Genomic DNA, 24,879 nt, shown 5'->3' with positions numbered 1-24,879 from the left:
TAGTGTTTCCACAGATTTATAAATCTGATAAATACAAGTATAACACCCTGCCCACCACAATGGGGCAGGGGAGAAGGGAAGGGAGTCCCAGCGGTTGCTGAGAATGCTGACTTGTACTTGGCAGAGTACACAACAGCTGGAGGTTTATGCCGATGTGTCAAACAGCTTCTCGATCATCTCCCCCACCTGGTCGACCTGGTATTTGATGTACTTCTCAGGGTTCTTGGTGAAGGGTACATTGCCATACCTGCAAAAGACAATAACCCCCAGGTGACCAATGACTAGAATGCAGCAGAGAGACCCACAGGCCCCTCCTGTCACAAATCAGCTCTAGTCCAGCACGCCCCACTTGCATCTGACAGGGCATCTTGTAGGGAGCAAGTGACCTGGTTACAGCTGGTCTCCTGAGTTTTATATGAATAGCCCAGGGTGGCTCAGAGCTTTGTGCTAGCCAGAACATCTGCACTCACCCTGACCAAGGAACTGGGGTGATAGCAGATGTTTACAACTAGTAGAGATCAGTTTGGAGATGTTTTTGTGTGCAAGGGAGAAAAGCTAAAACAGGACAGTAGAAGTACCTCAGTTCAGGCTACTCTATGCCCCAAAGACTTCAGTAAATCCAAAGGAGAGAGGACAATGTTGCAAGAGGTCGTCACCTGTTCAAGAAGGCACCATAGGTCTCTTTCACAATGGTTTTCTGTGCCTGGCGGATTCTGTCCCGTTGCTCCATGTCTGGGATTGCCCAGGCCTTCTGGATCTTACACAGCTCCTCCAGCCCATCATTAAAACCCTGTCCAAAGTAAAAGTCAGTGAGCATCCTGTCTGCAATCACAACTCTACACTGAGTCTGATGTTTTTCCCCTCCACTGCTGATCACCAACAGAGAGGTTTCCTCCTTGGGCAGATCTTTGGTCTGTCCCAATCAACCAGGGGATGTTCTTATGCTGTCTAACACTTCCTCACCTTAAAGCGCTCCTTTATCATCTGCCGCTCCTTATCCTTGAGCTGCAACAAGGAAAGAAAGGATTTTATTTCATCTCCAGAAAAAAATTTCCAACATCGGTGTTTGACCACAACTTCCTATCCAGCCTAAGTAATATCCTACCTACTTGGCTTGAGTTCCCTCTCCTAAAGCAGGGAGGAGAGTGCTGCAGTGAGCAGCACACCCTACATTCAGCAATTGGCTTTCATCTGAAGTAGGTTTAACGAGGGTAATTTTCAGACAGAACAGACATAAAAATAGACTTCTTTATGCTTCCAGCCCTTTCTAGGGGAAGGTCTCAGGGTTTTGCAAATCCAAAATAGAAGCATCTGCTCAGATGAAAATGTAAGAATGGAGGCAGAGGTTAAAAGACTTGTATGAATCTGGGGCAGCGTTGATTAGAAAGCAGTGCTGCTCTCCATCTTGTCCCAGCTACAGTATTCACTCTGCATGAGATAGAAAGAAGGTTTCTGGGAATTTTTAAAAATGACAAAGGAGATGTTTCTGGCCATTTCTACTATGTCAAAACCATCTTTGCCCATCCTCTCACCTTCACTCCTAGTTGAAAGACAGGCAGGTTTCTCTCCAAGATGTGTTCTGTCACCTTCAACCAGCTGCATGTGAAATGAGATAGGGAAGAGGCAAAGAGGAGTTACTCATGCCTCACCAGAACATCTGTGTCTTCATCCACGACCCAAAGGTCACCTCAGACAAAAGACACTCCAAAACTTTCCAGTGACCCCTTCCCAAATTAGATTAATCATTTGTTAACCAAAGTATTGGCTTTGGTTTTAGACAAGTTTGTTTTCGTCTAATCTCTCCCACTGCTCCAGCAGCACTGGCTCCCAAGGAGTTCTCCAACTGACAAAACTAAGGGAAGAGCAGAGGAGGTCACCTGACCTGCGCTGGTAGGTCTGGATCTGCTGTTCAATGAGCTCCCGGTAAGACCTCTCAGCCGTCTTCTGTGTCACAGCTACCAGCTGGATCAGCTCAGACCTGAAAGAACAGAAAACCTGAGGAAGCACGTGAGCCAGCTGCTCTCGGGGCTGCAAGCGGGATGGCAATATTTCAAGACCCTATCAACAAATTCTCTTCTGCTCTTTACAATAAAAGCCACTTTGAAATGCACACATTGGGAGACAGAACCTACTCCAAGTTACTCTCTAAAGCCATATCTTCAGTCCTCCCAAGATCAAAGGATTCTCTAAAACCTAAGGCATCTCTGATGCTTTTATCTTCCACTCTTATGTAATGTGATGTTTGTAATAGTGCAAAGCTTTCAGAAGGGCAGTTTCAAGAATGGAAGAGCAGATATGAGAGAGGCTGGCAAGTGAATGCACTCAATGCAGAGCTCTGCTCCAAAACCATCCTTATAATTAGCCTAGACTTCAGGGAGATTCACCCAGATACACACTTACTTTTCCAGAGATTTCAGAATGTAGTTGTAGTTATTGTGCAGAAAAATGGCACTCAAAGCTGGGTCTTCATAAACCTTGGATTTACTAAGAAGGTTAAGCTGCAAGTTGCCCAGCACTTTGCCTTAAAGAGGGAAAAACAGAGAACAAGGTTTTGCACTGAAACTTCTCGTCAGTGATGATACACACAGTGGTCTGTACTGTTGCTGCAGGCCCACAGGGCAGTGAACAGCACGGACCCAGCTGTAGAAAAGGGTACAATCACTTGTGCTTAATCCTACAAGCCTTATACAGATCTTTCCTCAGCAAGTCACAAAAACCTCTCTGCAAACTAGTGCCTCTGTTGCAACTAGCAATACAGTGCATTCTGTGTTCAGAACAAGTCCCAGGACTTGGGCACAGCCTGACCACAACGCAGGCTCAGATCTCAAGGGAGCCAAAGGACCTGATCTCACTGTAACAGATCGTCACGAGGTAGTACCATGAATTCACCTCACCATCTTACTGTTAAACATGGGGCAGAGATTTTACAGAGCTCCTTTGGCAGCTGGGAGCCTCTGTGGGGTTGATGATGCAAAGTACTTTGTGAGAATGGTTCAAGGCAACTGATCAGAAAAGAAGTGAGCTGCTGCACTGTGCTTTGTCCTGTCTAAATGTGAAAGTCTGAAACTCTCAGTTTGACCTTTTTTTCCATCCCTCCCCTCAGACTCCAGCTCAAACATGGAAAGATCACATGGAGTAAGAGCATAGCCTGTGTTCTTTACCCAAGAATGTGCGAAATGAAGGACAGCTGGTGGGACAGAAAGGGGAAGGTGTGCAGAGTACTCACAGATGTAGGTGCTCAGCAGCCTCCTGCTGAACTCTGAACTGTAACTACTAGCTGAAGAGCTGGTCTCTGAAAAGAAAAAAAAGTCTTAGGCCAGTCAACATGCCACGGGGAAGGGGGGTATGCATGGTCAGCCTGCCTCTATTCAAACAAGCCTCGTCCCTGTTGCTATGGAATTAGTGCAGAGCTCCCATCGACACTGAAATTAGCTCCCTGCTTCAGTGCCAACTGTCAGCTGCTTAGCCAGGGTGAGGGTGGAAGAGCTCTGCACCCCTCAATCCTTGTATCTGCATCAAGTGCTGAGCACCTCAGCAGAAATCTCTCCTTTCCTTCCTAGTGCTCAGAGGACACCCTCTTGATGAGAAATAGTCATTAAACACATTCTCCCCACCACCTGGAAAGGGTTTGTAAGCACTAGAAATTGGCAGTTGGAGAACAAATGAGCTGGAGCTGTTAACAGCAGGCACACAACAGGAATTGAAACAAGCAGAAGGTCTCTGGAAAGTTTCAGCCATCCCCATGGTTGCTGATAGGGCCTGCCTGGCTCTGTACGAGGGACCATGCCAGCATGGGAGCCTGCCCTTACAAGCAGTAACTCCGGGCTGGCACATGTTCCTCTGTCTGTGCACAAGAGATGGCTTTCTGCCCTCAAGGGCTTGTGGGCACGGGTCCCACAGGACACGTGGGGTAGCTATCTCCTCCTCCCCCCACCAGAAAGTTTGGCAGACAGGCCTAGCTCGGGTGGTCCGAGTTCACAGGCACCCCATGGGAAAGGTCTTGAGGCTCCTGTTGCTGGGAGTTGGACAATAAGGAGCTGAGCACACGTGGGACAAAGCATGATACCAGCTGGGCCAATTTGCTACCCGTGCCAAAGACATTCAGTGCCATGAGAGTGTCTTTAGCCTGTTTCAGCTCATGTGGCATCCCTCTTTGTCTGCTGGTGACAAGCCCTCCCTATTCTTTCCATCCCACAGGCAAGAATTACTTTCTCCTTTTTCCCCTTTTCAATTATGTGTTAATTTATTTACCACTTCTGGAGGATAAAGAGTTAACATACATCACCAGAGTCCAAGGCAATATGAACAGGTACGTGTGGGTAAGTGTGCTTACCTCTGGGATCTAAAGGAATATTGTATGTGTCCCCAAGAACTACAAAGATTAGGCAGAGCAGAGAGAAAAGGGGAGGGAAGAGAGAGAAAAAAGAAATGCAAAGTGCAAAAAGACAGGTTAGAGACCACCATTCATTTGAGAACAAAGCAGATATTAACACAGAGCAGCCACAGACAGCTACACAGGAGAGCAGGCAGGAGTCCCTCCAAGGCCACAAACAGAGTGGAGATCACAGAGGAAAGGCAGAGTCTAACCTCCTTCACCTGCTAGAGACATGGTCTATATTGTCATTGTTTGTATTTAGCAAGACACCTCATTCCAATTCAGCTCAAACCCACTTTCGAGGCAAAGTAAAGCTTCCCCTCAGTAACTGCCAGTAGCTCATAAAACCTTCCCAAAAACCCAAGCAAAGGCATCCCACCCTCAGCCTGCACTTCAGCATCCCTGTATGGCTATACAGGGCCCTACAGCGCTGTTCAGTGGGCAAGAGCAAGGGATCAGCATCACTGCATTTAACTGATCAACTTTGCTTTTGCTACCACTTGAGACAAATGTCACAGAAAAAGCTGCATGTATTTCTGACCCCTTGGGATCACTGTGGGAGTTACCTCCAGACAACCCAACTCCAGACACCCACACCTGAGCTAGCAACTGAGAGCTGTCATCAGAGATGCACCCTTGGGGGCAAGTCACCTCCCAAAGCAGATGCCTCTAGCTACAGAATCAACTCCCCCCTTAACCACCACTGACATCATCACCTCTGATATGATGATGCTTGGTTTCGGGTGATATCAGGTCCACAACCGAACAGGGACCACAACTTCACCAACATTCAGTAACCAGCATCACTCAAAATAAGACCAGCTCTGCCCTGCCTGGGTGCCCCATGCTGAGTCAGGCCTAGCTTTTGGAGCAACAGACGTGTTCCTGCATGAGGACAACACTGGCAGAAAACAGGAGCACCTGGCAGCAGACAGTCTCTAAGGCCTGACTGCAGATGGAGAGAACATGATTTACAACATTTGGATTGTGGGTCACCTCATGCATGTCTCTGAGGTACAACACCTCAACCCAAGCTACCAGATCTGTTACAACTACACTGACTTCAAGCTTTAATAATTGAACAGACAGCAAAGAGCCATTTTTCTCAAGCTGTCTTTACACAGCAGGATCCCTCTGTACCCAATGGGACAACGAGCCACAGTTAAAAATTGTATTGGGATATGGCCACATTTTGTTGTATGACCAATATAAAAAAATAGAAAAGCCTAGGCTACCTTTTGAATCAGCTCATATGACAAATCTCTACTGCATGACAACATGTCAAGGCTTTGCAACAACAGTACTAACACTACCATTTGGGGAAGGATGTGGTAAACAGTTGGTTTCTCCAAGAAAAAACGGAGACTACTTCTTTGGCCAAGGCAAGAGTCAAGGCCTGAGAGGCTTTGAACACTGAGCTTGCAAGTGGACAGGGCACGAGGCAGTGGCTACAGGAGATGTGGCAAGAAGCAGAGACGTTCTAGCTTGAGTTAATTTAGAACTGGCAGAGTTTTCCAAGCAAGAATTGCAGATAAATTCTGGAGGCAGCTGTAAGCTTCCCCCTTCTGCTCCTCAGGGGCTCCTAACCCTCTTCAAACACCAGCCAGTGGCCTGTACCTCCTCAGGTCCCTGCACCCTTGAATCTCCAGTTCTCCACCTCTCCAGCCTGCTCTATTCCAACCTACTCGAAAGAATGAGCTCTGCCAAGGCCAAGGGCTCACTAGAGACCTGGGAGCTGCTGCTCTGCACAGAACCAAGAATCACGGTCTAGCTGATACATAGCAGCATGCTGTTACATGAGGCAGTAGCTCTCAGCTTCTGATCTATGTATTCTTTCTGGAATTAGACTCCAGCATCCTGGAGAGCAGAGCTAAAACTTGTCTTTGCTAGGGAACATGGCACACAAATAGCTCAGGAGTCCTAGCCTGGCTGTAGCCAGATACCAAGGAGAATATTCTTGTTGCTGCTGTCATACTCTGACCAGAGGATATGGCAGAGAAAGGCAGCATTTCATCACCACCCAGCCTAACTAAAGCTAACTCAGCTGGACCAACCACCCTCACTCCAATACAGTCACTGAGGACCCACCCAGTGTCAGATTTGAAGCTAAATGACTAAGGCATCCTCTCGTGATACCACAGAGCACATTAGGCAATAAACACCATCCCAAGAGTACCCGATTGGAGCAAGTATGGAAAGCCAGCAGAGGAACCCTCCACATCCCTTGGAGCTCTCCAGATAACCAACTACTTGGTCATGGCAGATCGGAGGACAAGACAAACCACAGGGTGAAGGACAGGAGGAGAACAAGCTCATAGCACATGTTGAGGTTTGATCTTTTTAGGGACAACGTCCAGACAAATTTGGGGAAGGAACTGCATGCCCCAACAAGCCTCATGCATGTATGTACCTTGTGAAGCCAGCATGGCACCCGCTGTCTCCTGGAAATCCAACAACTGTTGTAGGAAAAGGATGGCCTGGAAGCAAGGGAGGGAAGTTATGAGCAACCAACATTGTGTCTCCTGTGCTCTACTATTAAGGATCACGAAGGACCACTTGTCCCCACACACTTGAAAGCCTCCAAGAAACAAATCACTACACTCCTTTGAGTTGCTGCGTTTTACCCACACAGTCATATCACAGCTTAGCAAGGGTAATTAGCTAATCACAGAATCATCTTGGTTGGAAAAGACCTTGAAGATCACCTAGTCCAACCCTTAACCTAACATTGACAGGTCTCAACTACCCTCTCTCCATGGAAGGCAGTTAATTGCCCTTCCAATACCAAGACAGCTTAACTGAAGAAGTTTCCCTATTGCTCTTTTTAAAACCTCTTCATGAAGCTGTTTTTCACAAAGGATGGTTCAAATCATCATCACATACGTTGCTGGTGAGTTCGTGAACTGTCCCATCTTTTGGCATGTTATATTCCTTGTCCGGGTCATTCTAAGGAGGGAAGAGAGAGACATAAGGTAAGCATGTAAGGAAACTGAAGGCACCTACAATACAACTGCTGCTGCAAGTGAGCTGTAGGCTTGTTTATCCAGCCTCTCTCAACATCCTCAGACCTGGCTCTTGCAGTGCCATCTCCTGGTGCTCAGAAACCACAGATCCTAATCACTGGCAGCTCAGAACCACAGGGGATTGTTCAGCATGTGACCATCAAATGTTCAGCTCACCGACTGGGCAGGGCATTCTCCAAGCCCACCTTACACAGGGACAGTTTAACATGAGTCCTCCAAAACTTTTCAAGTCAGCAACCTTCTTTTTAAATAGAATTAAATTATGAGATTGACTTGATACCTGCAGAGGCCTGGAAGCTCATGTCAAATGATCTGCAGTATGCTTGTTAAGGGTCTTAGGCAGAGACCTCCTGTATTCGAACTCAGGACCAAGCATTTGTTTGGTATTTGCAGCTGACTGTCCAATGTGATCCTGCAAGCTCCTGCTTTAGAGTCAGAAACAATGCAGTCTCATGGAAAACTGCAAGCTAAACTAAGGGGTTTGCTCAGAAAACCCCTCTTCCAAGCCTGCTGGTCTTGACAGAAAGAACACTGAGGAGAATCCTACCTTAATGTTGTCTGCAAACTCTTCCAGTGCCCTTGCACCAGTGGTCTCCATGGAAGTGATCAGCCCTGGCAGTTTGTTCTTAGTGCCTGCTGCAGTTCCCTGCAATAGTTTCATAACAGATCAGAGAAGGAAAACAAACAGTATCTGGACCTTCATCCAGCACCTACCCTTCCTGGATCCCCATCCTAGCATCTTGTTCTCAGTTCCCACGTGCCAGGAGAATATTTACAGCGCACCACCAACAGGTGAAATCCTACATTCTTCTGCCAGCCAGAAAGGGAAGATGTTGTGACCCTAACGGTGACCAGGACTTGCTACCTCTCATGTTTCCTCTTATGCAACCTGATACAGGAGGTTGGTGCATTACAGTCACCAGCTGGAAGCAGATGGAAAGGAGCCTTGCTAAACCTGGATGCCATCATCAATACCTGGAGAACCTTGTGGCACAGTCCAAGCTGGCTCTCCTCAGAGCAGCCCATCTCACAGGTGTCAGTGAGCACAGTCTAAACTAAGGTCAACAATATCAGAGATGAAACCCCTCAGAGGCCATGTATACAGCAGAATATAGATGGCCCATCACTGTGTCATGACTTGAACTGAAAAGAACTGCTGCTGAGAGATGCTGAGTTGCTGGTTCACCATTACAGGAAGGGAACAAGCTGCATTTGGGTCACTTCCAGTTCATGCTGGAGGACAGAAGCAGCATTGCTTCATTCAAAGCCACTGTGATAATCCCTTTCAAAAAGTTCTCCAGACAACCCAAGCCACAAGACCCTCTCCAATCCCATCATGCTCACCTGCAAGACCTGGTCAAATTCTGGCTTCATCTGTTTTAGATGCTTAAGGATGGGGAAGATGGTGAGCACAGCTGAATAGTCGTGTCGGATGATGGCCTTCCGGGCAGCCGAGACAATGTTATCCCCCTCCATGATCAAGTTATCTAATGACTCCTGCAACAAAGCCAGAGAGTCAGAAGGAAGCAACATGACTTTTGCCCAGGCAGCACAAGAGGCTCAATGCAGGATACCCATTAGGATGCCAGTTTAGTTGATGGTGGGTAATTTGTGGTACCCAGTGAGTGACACTGAGCATGTGCTCTCCAGGGTCTGTGCTGGTCCTGTTCCCTAAGCAGGTCCTGGAGGACAGCCCCAGCAGTGGTGGTGCTCTTGGGCACCGACAGCAGGTGGTGGAATCCACATCCTCACAATGAAGAGGAAGGGGAAAAAGACTTTGTGTGCATCCTTTACAAGAAAAGCCTGAGAGACTCAACTGACCTGGATGAGAGAATCAAACGTCTTCTTCTGGTGGTGCTCCGGGACGATTTCTGTCAGGAGCTGGTATTCACTCTGGGCCAGTTTGACAAAGGCACTAACGCAGTGAATGTACGCATCAATCTCAATGTCGAAGACGTCATCCCTCCCTGTAAGGGCAAGAGGGCTTTAAGAGAGAGTGAAGTTCACACAGCTTCCAGCAGCTCCGCTCACTCCAAGGCCTTGGTTTAAACAAGGAGCACGAGGTTCTTCTGGAAAAGGTGGTTCTGGCTTTGCACCCATCCTTTCATGAGAACAAGAGTCATCTTCTTACCAAACCTGCCCCCAGGTTTGTGCCTGGGAAGCTGCCAAAGTCACCTGCAGTTCAGGAAACAGGCACATCAGGACACTGGCTCTTTCTGGCCTCATGACAGAGGGCAAGTTTGGAGCTCTTCTGGGATACAGACTAAATTTAATCAAAGACTTGAACACAGAGTACTAAACTCCAGAAGGTCTGAGGTGAATTATTCAACATCTCTGCTTGTATTTTTAGAATTCTTTATCTCCATCCATCATGCAGATGAAGAACTGCCATTTTGCATCAACATTTCTGGGAAATCCTGCCTTCCAGGACAGCCTTTTCCCACAGGCAGAAAGGGAAGATAAAAAACAGGCAGATGAACATTTAAATCCTATGAAGCAGGAATATCAGCACAGCTAGGTGAGTTATCTGCCACACAATGCTGCATATAAATGCAAATATTCGAGTCCTAGCATACCAATGTCTCAGACAAAGATCCATCAAAGAACCTACGTGGCAGGCATGAGAAGTGCTGGTATGATACAAAGGCCCGCACCAACTCATGCCAACCACTAGCTGGATGTGTCAGCAGGACTCACACCATCCTGCATTACTCAGACTCCTGTAGTAACTACTACAAGACAGTAAGATTACACAGAGAGGCCTTCTGTAAGCTATGGGCCACTGCTGATGCTTCTGTCCTCCCAGCAATATCTGCAACCTTTGATGGAGAAAGAACCAATTCTTCCCTACACTGACAGGTCACTCAGGTTAATGTTTTAAAAGTTACGGTCAGCAGGGAACACACAAACGTGATGTGGTTTTACAGACTGTCCCTGGTGGAGTGGCCCACTGTATTGCACACCATGTGTGATCCCCTTCCTGTTTGCTTCACTTCAGCACCAAACAAGCCAGTAGCTACCTATAGGAAAGTGCCCCTCAGCATGGTGGCCACCAGTCTTTGGTTGGACAAAGTTGGGGTTCCCTGTTTGAGGACTTGGGGGGTGTGTGATTAGTAGGAGTGAATTCTACTGAGAAGAGCCAGAGCTTCTTAGCCAGAGAAGGCCCATGCTCCAGGACTGCCCACGTAGATGAACAGCCACTGGCTACAAAACTACTGTGAAACATGCTGAAAAGAAGGGATGTTAGCCAGCTTGTTATGAAGTGACAACATGGTACTTACCAGCAGCTGGCCCATGCTTGTCGCTCAGGGTATCGGAAAGGTGTTTAACTCGTAAATCATGCTCATGACCTAGTGAGATGTCAGCCGGCACAAACAGAAGGCGCAATTTATCCAGGGTGGTTACAGCATGGATGCTCACACTGGCTGGAAGCTGCTTCAAGCTTGGCTTATTTGATCTGTGGGATACTTTTTTCCCTATACAGTCCCAGGAATGTTACCTGACCAAATCCCTTTGTTGGTCTATGTAGCGGTAGCAACCCTTTGAAACCTGATGAGAAGTGCGAGTTAAGTCATTTGTTTGGACACAGGAGTACCTTGAATCTCCTGCCATAAGTTCTGAATGGAATAGCAGGCACCAGCAGTCCAGTTTGCACCCAAAATCATTACAAATCCAAACTCAAAGCCCATCTCCTGTTTAGCAGAGGATTCTTTTTCCCCCAAATGAGTGATGTTAGTCACCACCTGGGATTTAGTAGACTACAGTGTAGGTGCTGCAGAGATCTACTCTGGATGTGTACATAGCAGGAGGCAGAAAGGTCTTACAGATGCTTTGAAGCAAGTGACCTCTTCTCCCTTATTTGGTACAACCTCTATAAACAGAGGAGATCAGAATACGTAAGATGACCATTTAGGTAGGTCTCCACAGAGAAGATGTACAGGTATGATGCACTGAGCTAGCTGTGGTCTGACACTTCAGCATCAGGTTTGGAAAGGTCACTAGGAAACTGAATGTCTCAAAAAGTTCAGGCAAAAAGAAAAAGAGAATAGAAACACCACAAGCAGATGTCATCAGAGCAGAGCTTCCATTAGCCAGGTGGCTATGGTGGGTCAACTGCTTTAAGGTAACATTCCTCTCCACCTGTACTCATGTTTAGACACTTTGAAATTCAGAAAAATAATCTGGCCCTCCAACATCAACTTGGTTCCCCAAGGATAGCTGCACCTATCCAATGCTGTCCACCAAGCACTAGGCAAATGGAAGTCCCACCTGGAAAAGCAAGGCTGATACACAGAGAAAGTCAAGGGTGAAGTAGCTAGAGCTGTGATTACCTTCCATAGGAATGAAGTTAGAGGCCCCCTTTTTCCCATCTAGACCATGCTGAGAGTACTGTTTCAGAAGGTTCTGAGCCTTACGGATCGTGCCTGTCACCAGAGCCAGAGAGAAGAGACAAGACCTAGAAAATGAGTGAAAGAAAACAAACCCAGAACACCAGCCCTCCACCAGCAAGTCACCTGGGCCCAGCAAGAGGATGCTGGGCACCAATGAGCATGCTCAGTACAGGAATGTGAACCCCAAACTCATGTCCAAGGGTGCAGATACAATGGCATTTCCAGACTGTTTCCCTGCATCAAGGGTAGGGGCATGAATTCCAGCCAGGGTTACAGAGTCAGGGAGAGCTCAGATCAGTTTGGTGAGGTGGTATGGCTGGGTGAGAAAACAGCATCAGAGAAGGGAAGCAACGAAGCACCTGCATCAAGTTTAAGCAGGTACTCTGCATCCAAGCGTACAAGGTTTGTTGCATTTCCTCAGCTATGGAAGCAGGGCTTTGCAGTACAGACAATTCCTGTCTGGCAACATGTTGCCTGCTCCCCAGAGCCACAATGCAGCTGCTTGCTTAGAGCTGCAGAAAGGTGCCTTTCCAAGGGGTATTTTCTGAGCATGCTCAATACAGACCCATCAGGAGCCCCACAGCCAAGACAAGGAATGATCTCTGGCATTACAGGAAGCAATAAAAGGGAGACAACCTCTGGGCTTGAGAGAGCAATTGCAGCAGCAATTCCCATCACAGGAATCACAGAATAATGGATGCTGCCCACCCATGTCTAACTCGCATTAAGTCACCCTAATCCCCAAGACACTTCTCTTCTAAGGAACTGCAAATCAATTAAAACCATGGAAAAAAAAAAGCCACACTGGGTTAAAAGATTTATACTTAACACACACAAAAAACAGACAGAACTGAACAAAAGCCAGTGCTGGATATACAGCTAGAAAGCACAAAACAAAGCATTAATGTGACAACTGAAGACTAAGCACTGTTTCCACATTAAAAGGTTAGTCGTCATGCAACAAGCTACAATTATCACAAGCACATGGACACCCTCTCACAGCAGAGCTTTGCTGTTGCCTGCACAACAGGGAACAGAAAGTTTTGGGAAGGTAGAAGAAGTTTCTATAGCAGACCTAGATGAAACAGAACTGGGCTGAGTAAATGAAGAAGGATCCAAGAAATAAAAATGCTGCTGCCCAAATTACAAATTGTTCTTCCGCTTTAAGGTAATAAATACTTCAAACATGCAGAAAATCCCTACTACCACCAGTTACTGTGAGCCACAGTGCAGCCTGGAAATGAGCGTTGGCTGCCCAAATGCTGAGGACTGCTCTCCTGAGGGGATACACAGTGCTGCAGAACAGCATCATCCCATGAAGGGATATATGGCAGGGGGAAGGAAACTTCAAGTCCCCCAGACAGTGCATCTAATGGGGAAGAACAGGAGAGAGGTTCCTACTGAATCACCAAGCTGCCTTAACCTGGCGCGCTTACTGAACAACATAATGTTTCATTGCCAACATTTTTCTTCTTATCATTTCAAAGTGTTCTCAAGCACTTAAAGAAAAAAAATAATATCCATAAAACACATTTTCTAGAAGAAACTTCTCCCTCTCCACCCACACCAGGGAGGTGGGAAGACTTACGCCCTTGCTGTGCTGATGCATTTGCTCCTAGTTTCTGCCATGTGATAAATAAGAGGGCTATGCCTCTTCTTTCAATGCTCTTCACACCCAACGCTTCCACTTTATTCTTAGCTACTTTCAGAAACATTCAAAGCTTGAGCACAACAGCAAGTTCCTCTCAGCAAGCAGGGCTGTAGCAAGCTCTGAAGATACGCACTAAGCTCTTTCTTACTGCTGTTACCACAGCCCAGCAGATGCAGAACAGCTCAACCCACATACTGTTCTTCTACCAGTTCTTTCATCTTTCCCACTTTCAAGCATCCAGAGGGAGGGAAAAAAAAGAATAAAAAAAAGAAGGTAAATTGGTGTGAAAACCAAGCAGACAGTACAACTGCTGCTGCTGTCAACAGGATCTGACTTTACAGGTATGCAGGGCACATCTTCACAGCCCACCCCTGACAGTTTCTTCTCAGATGAGAGCTGAAATGCCTTTGCTGCATTTTATTTGCATAAGTACAATTACCTGTGTTTACGCTGACACATACCCAGTGTTCAGTGGTCACAGGCACCACTTCAGTGCTGCTGTATCCCTCTTACTTAGCATTGTAATTAGGCTTTAATAGATTCCAGTGGAAGCCAAATGCTTTTGTTCCATGACTGTTTTCCCCTATCAGGCAGCTCGCAAACCAAATGGGACTGTTTCAGTTACTAATGAAAACATCACATTCAAGCCAGGCAGTGATCAATATGGGAAGCAGGAACAGGGTCTTTATTCTGCCACACACAGACTCCACTGCCTGCCTTCAGGTAGCACCTCACTGCTAGGTAAACTGGAACACTAAGTAAACTGGAAAAAGGCTCCCCTATAGCTTGAAAAAAGCCCCTAGAACCCCCAAAAGTCAAAAACCACCTGAAATTTTTATTCCTGCAGCCCAATTGTTAAATAAAGTGGCTTCTGGGCACACGAGGCACAGCTTTCCAATTGCACATTGCTCCCCTTTTTTTCTTCCATTAGGCAGTTTTCTAACCAAGCAGAAGGGCAATGCTCTTTTCTTAAGCACCAGCTGCAGAGTCTGCATAAACCTGGTTAAAGCTCTCTGGCTTTTACTTGTAGGCAGCCAGGCTGTGTGCCCCTACCAGCACCTTCTGGCCCCATCCTTCCCCAGCAGTGCAGAGCTGCTGAGCTACCTGCATCTCTCAAACCAACAAGAGAGCGCTGGGTCTACAGGCATCACAAAAAAGTCGTATTTTATGTGCGTGTTTGTAGCAGGATGACTTGGAAATCAGAATACATTTGCCCTCCAAGACAGACTGATGACATTTCAAACAGCAAACTACATAAAAAAAAAAGCCCACCGTTTGCTTCATCAGTTCAACTTGACTTGGCAAGTTTCATGTAAGAGGAGACAACTCTGCTTTAGAGCCATCTCCAACAGTCAGATTTTCAACTGCATGCTGTAACAACAGGAGATGGTACAGGGTACACCAACAAATAAAATGGTAACAGAGAGATGAAGACCCTCTGAAGCAACACACGGATATGGAGCATGTTCTCCAGAATGCAACACAGTACCTGGGGGACAGGGTGGGTTTTCTCTGCTTTGTTACCCTGTCCCTAATACTTCACCTTCCCTTTAGCTGTAGTCTCTCTTGTGCTTTGCTTTGTGGGCAAACAAGTTACAGCACATCAGATTTAGTTTGTTATTTATCCCTTGCAACAGGTTAAAGTGTGCATTGGGGTGTGCACTGGGATATTCTTCCTTAAGGACTAAGGAAATCAACTCACTTGTTGGGACAGTGAGAAAATCTCCTTGCCTGAAACCCAAATTGGCAGAACTTGACTTTACTTACTGAAGCAATAACACAGAAAACCATTTCTTTTTCCATAATTGAACAAAGTCTAAAACCAGGGGAATCAAATGCCACCAGATGAACATTGCTACGAAGAGGGCCACTGTGCCAGTGCAAAGAGGGTATAAGACCTCCACCTCAAGAGCTGTCCTTGAAAGCTGATGGAACTGCACAAAAACCTCTGATCTCTCCTCCAAGACTATTTTTTCCCCATTTTTAATTTCACATAAGTACAATTTAGTAGCCATAAGAGATGGCTGCTGTATGAGGTTTAACCACCCCTGTCCTTCAAGAGCTATAGTCTCGTTCTTTGTCCTTGTTCACGGAAGATTGGAGACAAATTAGCCACTATTTTTTCTTGAGATTGACAAAAGCCCAATAGATCATTCGAAATGCTCTTTCCTTCATACACTGTCAGTTCTAAGTGCATTCAGACTGTGTTCTGTGGATTCTACCTGGCCCATCTCACAAACTCCAATTAAACTGGGCAAAAAGATGTGAAAATCTTCTGGTAAATCTACAGCCAAGACATTCATCATGACAAGTAATTTTGGATGTCCAAATGCATCCATTTTGGAGGAGCCCTGTTTGTAGGGAACAAATGTTTGTGCTCTCAAATGTGTGGGCTCCTTTCTGTACTCTCTATGTGAGCATCCAAGATCTGAGACCCATTAAAAAATTCTAATGATTTTTTTTTTAAATCTGCCCATAAAAAAAAATCTCCTCCATCTCTGACTATTTACCTAGAGCATAGGAGAGATGTTATCATTTGTCAGGCTGCTCAGAAATGTTTGCTGACTTCACAGCAATCAAAACCCAGGGACCTTTTCAGTATCAGAGGATAACTGAGAACTGTGGACCAAATCTGAAGCACCCACCACCTGAGTTCCCCATGGCTCAACTACAGACCTCCACGCAGCATCTTTCCAGTAAAGAGCTACTGAACCACACAGAAATAAATTTTACCTATTGTAATCACACTGTTGGGCAGGAACCTCTGTTAACCTCTGTTCAGGAGGTGAACACAAATGACTGCCGTCAGGCTTACGAGCATTTTTGAACACCGTTTTTTGCCATCTGCAGCATAGCTAGCTCTCCTTAGCAGGAGGATATTGTCCTCTACAGGTCTCCCAACACTGGAGGCAAATTCTTATGCAAATAACTACCCGTCAAAGTCCAGAAGAAAGCCAAGTGTGGGGTGAGAGACATCTCCTTGTCAGGTGGTTCTCTGCTGACAGGGGAAAATCCACCGAAATTCTCAGACTACTGCATTCACCAACTGCACCTCATACATCAGCTTTCAGGAACAGCTCCAGGGCACAGCAGCAATGGCATAGATTGATTTTAAAAGACCAGAGGGATGATCTCTGGATGTCACAGCCTTCCCCAGACAGCCCTCCCACTCCCAATATCCCAGGCACACCCTCTGCTTTAGCAAGAAGAGGCCCAGCAAAGCCTCCCCACACACAGAAGTGAAGAGAGTGAGCACCAGGACCAGCACACACACACATAGACGCACATTACCTGGGATAAGGACTGCATTCACATCAGGATTATAAAAATAAACACAACACAATTAAAATGGGTATTTCTTTTCCTCCCTTTCCCCATCCCATCCATTCCCAGTCCCTACCCACACGTATTATTCTCCTAAACCCAGTAAGAGTATTTAGACAACACAGGAAAAAATATTAGGGTGGAAGAGTATTGGCCAGGTAAACCCACAGAAATATGAATTTTTCTGACTTTCATCACTATTACAAAGGAGACAACAGGGTGCTGTGACACACAGAGGTACAACATTACTGTGCTGCTGTGGGAGGTACTGGCTAGCTTCTGCCAGCCCTCCTCCTGGCCCTGCTCCCACTAGATGGCACATTTCAGAGACAGAAAAGTCCAGCTCTGTGCTCCAGCAAATCAGAGTGAACGGCCTTACCAGGTGCAGAAAATGCAGCAAAACTCTGTTATGAGGAGAGGTGGAATAACCCACCAGCCACATTCACAGCTCTTCCAAAGACAGACTGAGGCAAAACCTTTAACAGCCCTTCCAAAATTCAGACAATTTCAGATCTCATTTGTGTAGGCACCTACGCAGTCTCCATCTCAACTCCTGATGAGTTTTTGGTTGCCTTGAATAATAATTTATTCATAACTAATGATTAAAGTGATGTGTTTTATCAGATCAGAGTTTTCTATTTTGCCGTGGCACCATCTATATTCTGTATTCCAAGACTGAGGACAGGTGTTCTCAGATCATAGCCTTTTATAGCCCTCTCAGGTCTCTTTTTACTTATCTCCTTTGTTAAGGCAACAGCCTTTTCTCTCCCTGTATACATGACCCCTCTCCTCCCTTTACATCACCCAGAGAACAAACCTGATGAGTTGACAGAGACAGAAAATGTCTGTAACTTCAATGCTGAATGCAGGGCAGAGAAGAGGTGCTTATCTCTGAAATCTCACCCCTGCTCCTGTCCTAAAAGCACATTTTAGACACAGGGGCTACTTCAGAAGTGAGAAGGCCTGCAGGTATGCGCTTGATACTCAAGCAAGAGGATACACAGTACAATGATTGCCCATTTCGGGGACTCACCGGGTCTCTTGATTGGCTTTTTGGTGGGGGTGTCCTTCCTTTTGTTCTGAATGGCAGGGGAATATGGCACTCCCGTGGAGGAGCTGTTCTTACGGAAATGGTCTTTCAGTCCCTTGATGGAGCGGTCAAGCTGGACTGAGCGGATTTGGAAGTAAACAGTCATGAAATCTAAGGAGTCAAGGTAGAAACAAGATTATAAGCAAACAGGGAACACTATATGGTAAAACAAACCTTTCCTGAAACACTGTGCGTCCCTAAGGGGACTTACTAGCATTGATGTTGGACTCCATGTAAGTGCTTTTCCCTTCCAGAGCCTCTCCCATTTTCTTCAGAAACAACTTCTTCCTTCCCCTGCAGTGTTCATTCCAGCCCTCCCACCACACACACCATTAAGTCTGTGAACCACTACCAAGAGCACATCAGTTGTGGAACTGCTAGAAAATATTTGTGCAAACATTGCCAATTCAAGTGCTCAGCGAGAGACTTTACACCCTTCTCAGGATTCAGGGCACTCAGGAATTAAATGAGGTGTTCACCATTTGAAAGCAGAGTATAAACTACTAACAAAATATGCTATATATGCTTGAGCTGCCTTTGATCATGGAAAAATTCTTAAGAAGCTTTTAAAGACGTTCATCATACTTAGTAAGCACAGTAATCCCCACTCAGAAATAAATCATTGAGGTAGGGGGTGCTTCTAGTAGCTGTATATATGTGAAAATACAGGTTCTCTGTAACAAGTCCACAGTCATTCCCTCCCAAAGGAAAAGCTAATAAAGGAGTAGAAAGCTACAGGCATATTTTGATGCTTCAAAACAGGAAAGAAGAGACATGTACTGACTGAATTAAGTCTTCTGTGCTGTTTTCCCCCTGCCCTTCGTCACATTTAATACAGAAAGTTCTGTTCCTGTTCATAAATAGTTCCCAAATAGGAGTAACTGTCCAATGCTCACACATTTATAATACCTGAGCACTAGATAGCTGCAGCTCCATCAGAAGGCATTACAGATGCAAGTTAAATGGATTTCTGCTATAGCACAGGCTGTGCATTAAGATAATTTGTCCTTCATTTACACAGCTCTTTCTCTCATCATATCTATCAGGAGATCACTCTGTTCAACTGATAAACCATCACTTCAGTCTCACTACAAACACTGTAAAAAAAAGCAGGATCTGAACATGACTGAAAGGAGACTGAACTACTCACTCTAAAGGTGCCACTAAGGCAGACACCAGCTCTGCTCATGCTGCTAGCCACCAATAGCAGCGTGGCTCATGGTTTGTTAGCCACAGCAGCACCTGAGCAGAGGCTTCATGGCTGAATGTGTGTGATCGACAAGCCAAGCTGTGCAGTGCTACACATAACCCTCAACACTCTACTTGGTCCCAACCACATGTGGGTAGTAGTAGTCGGAGAGTGCTCACCTGATACAAAGCTACAAGGGAACAACACGCAGCACTACGAACCTTGATTCCTGCCGTTTTCCACCAGCCAGCCAGAAATGCGGATGATATCATGCAGGACACTCTCCGGGAGGTGCTCCAGGGACATCTCGTCCTGCGTCTCCATTTCATCATCCCCACTGATCAGGTCCAAGATGAGGATGGGTGGGACTGGCTTGCTGTGTCGGGTCATCAAGCTGCGGAACTCTGATTCCAGAGACTCCTTGCCCCTCTCAAAGAGGGATTTCTGGCACAAAATAGAAGGGCAGAAGCAGCACAGGACTTCTGTAATCAGTCACCCTGAGTATTTCTGCGTAAGAACACACATTCTGCAGCGTTTCTAACAACTGTTAAGTACTGCATGCTTCGAACTCCAACAATGCCTAAGAGACTTTTAAAACAAATTAAATTAAAAAAAGGCTTGGGAGCTGCTCAGTCTTCAAGTGGGATTTAAACAGATCTCCCATTCCGCTCAAGCAGTTGAAGGACTGACAAGAGCTCCTCAGGAGGAGGTTCGATCAACTCCACCACACATACACGATACACTTTCAGAAGTCCTGCTGGCACAATGCATAGAGGGCAAAACGCCACAGACAGAAATGCTACTGAGTGCAGGTTTAAACAGAAGCCAAAACAATTATTTCTTCAGCTGTGCCCAAACACCTCCTTCACCAGGCAGCAAGCCTGTCAGCCTCTCCCAGCAAGAGGGCAAGCAGCAGGGCTACATCTGGCCCTCTCTCACCCATGCCAGGTTGCAGACCCACGACCTACCACACGATTCAGCTCTGGGCTGTCCGGATTGTTGTCCTGGAAGTATTCCACTGCCTTCTGGATTTTGTCCATGCAGTTCAAGTATTCCTCCAACCTCCCAGTGGGGCTGAAAATAAACCCAAAAATAAAAAGCAGTGCCCCAAGAAGCAAAGAAAGAAGATATCAAGAAAGTACTAGACCAAACTCAAGATAAAAGCTGCAAGAAAAGTTTCAATTCCCTTTTCTTCAGGTAGGAGATGATCATGGGATTCCCTTTTGCCTCCACTCAGTGTCACAGCAGAATACCCAATCCACATAGGAAGTGCTGAAGTACTGATGACTGAGCAGCACACAACTCTCAGCCTTGTCTTCCTCTCTCAGTCAGGCCCTGATGAGAAAGGTAGAGAAAACTGTACATCCCACCCTAGAGAAGGGCCATCACAACACCCTCCCAGAGACTGAAAGCAGGTTCCAGAATGTTCTGATTCACCCTGGAAGCAGCAACAACATCAAGAGGGGAGGAAGGACCTTTGAGAAAAGGGCACAGGAAAGAAGAGAAGCCACCAATGCTCATGAGATTCACATTGCAGTATGTCTAAAAAACCTGGAAGAGCCACCAGCGCAGAATCTGAGCAGGCTTTGCCCTCTGGGGATTGCTGAAGGTCAAGTTGGGCAGCTTTACTGTGGTCTGATGGTGGGGAAAGAGCATGAGAAGGGTACAAGGAACATTATGCTGAGTGTGTGGAGTCAGCTCCCCTGCCTTTATCCCAGAAGTTCACAGAATAAAGCTCCCCAGCAAGATCTGGCTGCTCAACTCACCCTTCCTTTATGATCTTCTCTGTGTCCTTAGCCACATGGTAGTAACTGATGACGTGATCCAAGCAGGACAGAGTCTTCTCCACATTCTCCTGCAAGCGCTGCAGGTTCTCTGTCTGTTTATGGACAGGGATGATGGAGTTCTCCAGCTTCATCAAACGACTTTCAAAGGAGGAGAGGATAGAAACCTACATGCCAAGAAAAAAACAGAGCTGAGGACATCCTTCTGCATGGATCCATACAGTATGGTAATAGTTAAAGCAGGGCAATTGGGGAACTTCAGGTCCCAGCTTGGTTTTGGGCTCTGCTATTAATTTGCCATGGCTCCTTATGTGGGCTGTCTAATCCCTCTATGTCTTAATTTCTGTTAATAATTACATGATTAAAGATCACCCTCAGATCACCTGCCGTACAGATACAGGCCAATCTTGAATTAAATGTTTGTAAAATGTGAACATAGTGTTCCAAGACAGTACTAGGGAGGAGCAAAATTTTATTTGACAGCAGAAAAGAAATCCATAGGAACTGCCTGGAGGTGCCCTAGATAAAAAGGGCAACAAAAGCAAAGCCAGCAGCCACTTTGCTCCACACCACTAAGACCTAAACATGAGATGCACAACATGAAGGCATAGGACCAGTATAGTGAGAACCTTCTTTTCCATTACAGACATTTGGTTTTTATAAGGGACTGTGATATTCTTCTGAAAGGCAAAAAACCTTGGTAAGCTTGTAAAGTGTGCTTTAATGTCATCTTTTCTAAGCCAAAATATAATTCTTTCAAAATTCACTCCTATGTTACGTTTTCCACACTTCTCTAGCAGTGCCTCTATGACTTTCTTAAAGCACTGAGCCTAAAACTGGGCATAATATACTAGCTGAGGGCTTACAAGCAATTAGAGCACAGTAATTACTTTCTACCTCTTAAACAGAACACTCCCAAAATAAAACTCCAAACAAGACCTGACTTTATGAAGCAACAACATGATGCTGTTGCACAAACTAGCCTGGGGTCTATTAATACCTCTTCCTGAGAGAGAGGACAGACTGTAAAGAGCCAAGTCCAACAGCTCATTTGAGCCTTCATCTCCCCAGGAGAGAAGCTTAGGATTGAAACATTCATTAGTTTTCCCCTTTGCCCAGCCACTGAAAAGTAAAACACAGATGCAGAGCAAGTGGTTCATTACTCTGTATTCCTCAGATGGGCACAATGGCACCCTTGAAACAAATTCTCCTAAGAAAAAGTAAATCCAGGCACAACACTAGGGCTGAATTTCAAGGAGCTCCTCACCATGTTCTTTGTAAGCTGGTCACTTTTCTCAAGGCTCTCTTTGATAAAGGACAGAGTTTCTTCTTCCTGTCAGTAGGAGGAAAAAAATAGTCTTCAATTCTGAACACTAAGCATTTAAGTCTCTAAACATTACATGTAGATTTTTACAAGTCCTGATAAACACAGCAGCAAACCATGTTTGGTCTGATGCTGAGGCCACATTTTAACGTGCCACTTCTTAACAGAAATCAGGGCCACTGACCGAAGGTGAGAGACACATAACGAGTGAGGTTTTTATGGATCCCTTCAATACCACAAGCCTTAGCACACTAAAGTCACAGCACAATATAAAGTTAACACGTTTACCACAGAGGCACACTGACTCAGACAACGCCCTTCCCTGCCACAGCACAACACAGGCTTTGCACAGGCACCATCCAAATCCCACGGCAACTGTGAACTCAAGTAGCCAACATAAAGCAACCACTAAGGGCTTTTTTCAAGTTCACTAAAGCCCTGAGATAGGGGGGGAATAGCAGCCTGCAAGGGTTGGCCTCACAGGCTGGACCTGAGAGCCTGAAAAGAGCCCCCAGAAGCTACCAGGCCCTAAGAGAGGGACCTGAGACCCGAACTGGGAGGGCAGAGATACCCCTTCACCCTGAAAAGCAGGGCCCTAGGCCCTGAGGGGAACCTGGGGAAGCTGCGAGGCCCGGAGGGGGGTATCCAGGTCCTCAGGGAGTCGCGGGACGGTCCCAGGCCAGGCGAGGGCCCCCAGGCCAGCTCCCAGCCCCATCTCCCAGGCAACGCGCTGGAGCTGCGGGCCCGGGGCCAGGCCTAGGCCCAGGTCCAGGCCCAGGCCCCGCAGCAGGTCCCTAGCTCAATCCCACCTGCTTAAGCTTGTCCTCGATCTCCCTCCTGCGGGCCGACACCTCCTCGGTGGGGATCATCCTGGCGCGGAGCCGCGCTCCGCCGTTCGGTCCCACTGCAGACACCCTCTTCCGCCCTCCCGTCACTGCCGCGGCGCCATCTTAGGAGCGGCAAAACACACCGAGCATGCGCAGCACCCCCGCCGCCATCTAGAGAGTGGCCGCCGTTCAGGCGGGGCCCGGAAGGCGCCGGCCGCCTGGCTCGTGCGCTGTCGTCCCAGAGGGAGGAGGCGCTTGTGCAGAGCGGCTTGGGCAGTGCGGGAAGGCTGCGGCGCCATGCTGGGGGTGGTGAGCGGGGTCCTAGTGTGCCACCCTCTTCCGTCAGGGCAGGCTTGGCTCCCCAGGCCCGCCATCCCCACTACGGCCTGGTGGAGCCGAACCCCTCCGGATATCTGCGACATCCCCACAGCACACAGGGTCCTGAGGGAAGCCGAAAGCCACTCAGCTTCTCTGCTGCCAAGCTGTTGGGGTGGCCAAGCCCAGGCCCACTCTGCCGCACACCTGAGGGTAGAAACAGGGTGTAGAAGAAGATTATATGGGTTTGGGTCCAGGAAAATGAAATTACAGAAATTTGAATATGAATTATGGAAATATAGGCATTTGCAGGAGTGCAGGTCACTCTACCCCTGTTCTGCATGCATTTTCTAGAAAGAAAGGCTACCACCACAGGGAAGCTGCCATCTTCTCTCTCCTCCAGCATAGATGAGGGTGGCTGGGTTTGTCACGCACTGGGGCAGTTACAGGGTTCTGGGTCTCATAAACTATGTCCAGCCTGGAGCAGGGAGCTGGGTTTATCAGTACAGACAGTCCCAGCCTCCTGCCACCTTGTGCTGCTCTGAAGCAAGGCTCCTGCCAAGCAAAGGGACCGGCCTGTTCCCATCCATCTTCCCCTTGTCAAACCACCCCAGGCTCTGGAAAGGAGCTGAAACAGCCCAAAGAGCCTCTTTTGTTCAACAACTTCAGCGCATTTCATAACCAACCTTATCATGCTGCAAACAGCTGTGCCCGGGCTCTGGCTGTGTGAGGGACGAGGCACAGCCAGGGCACTGTGTTTTCTATGGGTGACATTGCCCAGCCATGATTGCCTGCTCATGTTTTATGGGGATACCTGACAGAGGGCATCTTGTCCTGTGGGTGTGATAGAGAAGGTCTCTGTCTGGGGTCAGTACCCAGCACTTCGTGCTTTTTCCCACTCACAATTGGGAAGGTTTTTTTGCCTTGTACAGCAGAGCCATCTCTTTTTAGAGCAGTCTGTGCTCTTTCTGCTAATACTTACCCCCCCCCAATTCAAAGGGCAGTCAGAGCCAAAAGGAAATCTCCCCTCACTAAGCACAGGGAACGGTATGTGTGCTCCCCTGCATAGTGCTGTCTGTCTCCTGAAAAGCCAGCAAAAAGGCTCCCTCACCTCCTCAAAGGGTGACTGAGCCCTCAGAGCAAAGAGAGGGAGCTGAGATAGACACCCAGCCCACATCCCAGCTGGAGTGGTAAAGAGTGAATAAATGTGCAGCAAGTCAGTTGGCTAATAAATGTGTAAAAAGTGCCCAAGTCTGTGTAAACATGAGGTACAATACTACATCTGGGGGGTGGCAGCAGAAAAAACCTGGCTTGCTGGTCAAATGCAGAGTCAAAGCAGCAGGGGTTATTTCTGGTAAAATGAAAAAAAAAGTGTAGAAACGCTGCAGTTTGAACGTGTGTTAAAGTACAGTGCAAAAGGGCACAAAGCACTAAATAGGCTGTAAATACTCCCCCAACTTATTGCTGGCTGTTTCTCTGGCGGTGGGTGCAGCTGGCGGAACGACAGCTCTGAGACAATCCCTGTCCCGCTGCCTTCCCGCCAGAGCGCCACAGCCGCGCGGCTCTTCCCGCCCTGCAAACCGCCA

The 24,879-nt window shown here is 47.0% G+C and overlaps 1 protein-coding gene across 13 annotated transcripts; it reads right to left on the bottom strand.

Annotated features, from left to right (window-relative positions):
* EXOC7 (exocyst complex component 7) lies at positions 1-23,109 on the bottom strand. Of its 13 annotated transcripts, none has more exons than XM_074921672.1 (22): positions 22,961-23,109; positions 22,095-22,160; positions 20,810-20,994; positions 20,012-20,117; positions 19,265-19,487; positions 17,798-17,965; positions 16,732-16,743; positions 11,730-11,822; positions 10,680-10,748; positions 9,220-9,365; positions 8,743-8,895; positions 7,946-8,044; positions 7,259-7,321; positions 6,786-6,852; positions 4,334-4,372; positions 3,227-3,292; positions 2,401-2,521; positions 1,883-1,978; positions 1,533-1,596; positions 964-1,005; positions 657-790; positions 1-247 (listed from the first exon to the last, which is right to left on the bottom strand). In XM_074921672.1, exons 1-22 carry the CDS (start codon positions 23,018-23,020, stop codon positions 145-147), a joined length of 2,175 nt encoding a protein of 724 aa, XP_074777773.1. In that variant the 5' UTR covers positions 23,021-23,109; the 3' UTR covers positions 1-144. The 13 variants fall into 13 exon arrangements, with proteins under 13 accessions (XP_074777773.1, XP_074777775.1, XP_074777774.1 ...); XM_074921674.1 differs by having other exon boundaries at positions 10,680-10,765; positions 11,732-11,822; positions 16,732-16,759; positions 17,802-17,965; XM_074921673.1 differs by lacking the exon at positions 16,732-16,743.
* Between the last annotated feature and the right edge of the window lie 1,770 nt (positions 23,110-24,879).

The sequence above is a fragment of the Athene noctua genome, chromosome 18, assembly GCF_965140245.1.
Source record: "Athene noctua chromosome 18, bAthNoc1.hap1.1, whole genome shotgun sequence".
Classification (NCBI taxonomy): domain Eukaryota; kingdom Metazoa; phylum Chordata; class Aves; order Strigiformes; family Strigidae; genus Athene; species Athene noctua.
Note: the sequence above shows the minus strand (reverse complement) of the source record. Positions and strands in the feature narration are given on the sequence as shown.

What these genes read in the sequence shown, in the direction of transcription:
- EXOC7 (XM_074921674.1), bottom strand. Translation starts at nt 23,020, where the DNA reads ATGATCCCCACCGAGGAGGTGTCGGCCCGCAGGAGGGAGATCGAGGAC. An exon ending in TTCACGAACTCACCAGCAAC is followed by an intron (nt 6,853 to 7,258) that starts GTATGTGATGAT and finishes CCTTGCTTCCAG; the next exon opens with GCCATCCTTTTCCTACAACA. An exon ending in TGCCATGCTGGCTTCACAAG is followed by an intron (nt 4,373 to 6,785) that starts GTACATACATGC and finishes TAATCTTTGTAG; the next exon opens with TTCTTGGGGACACATACAAT.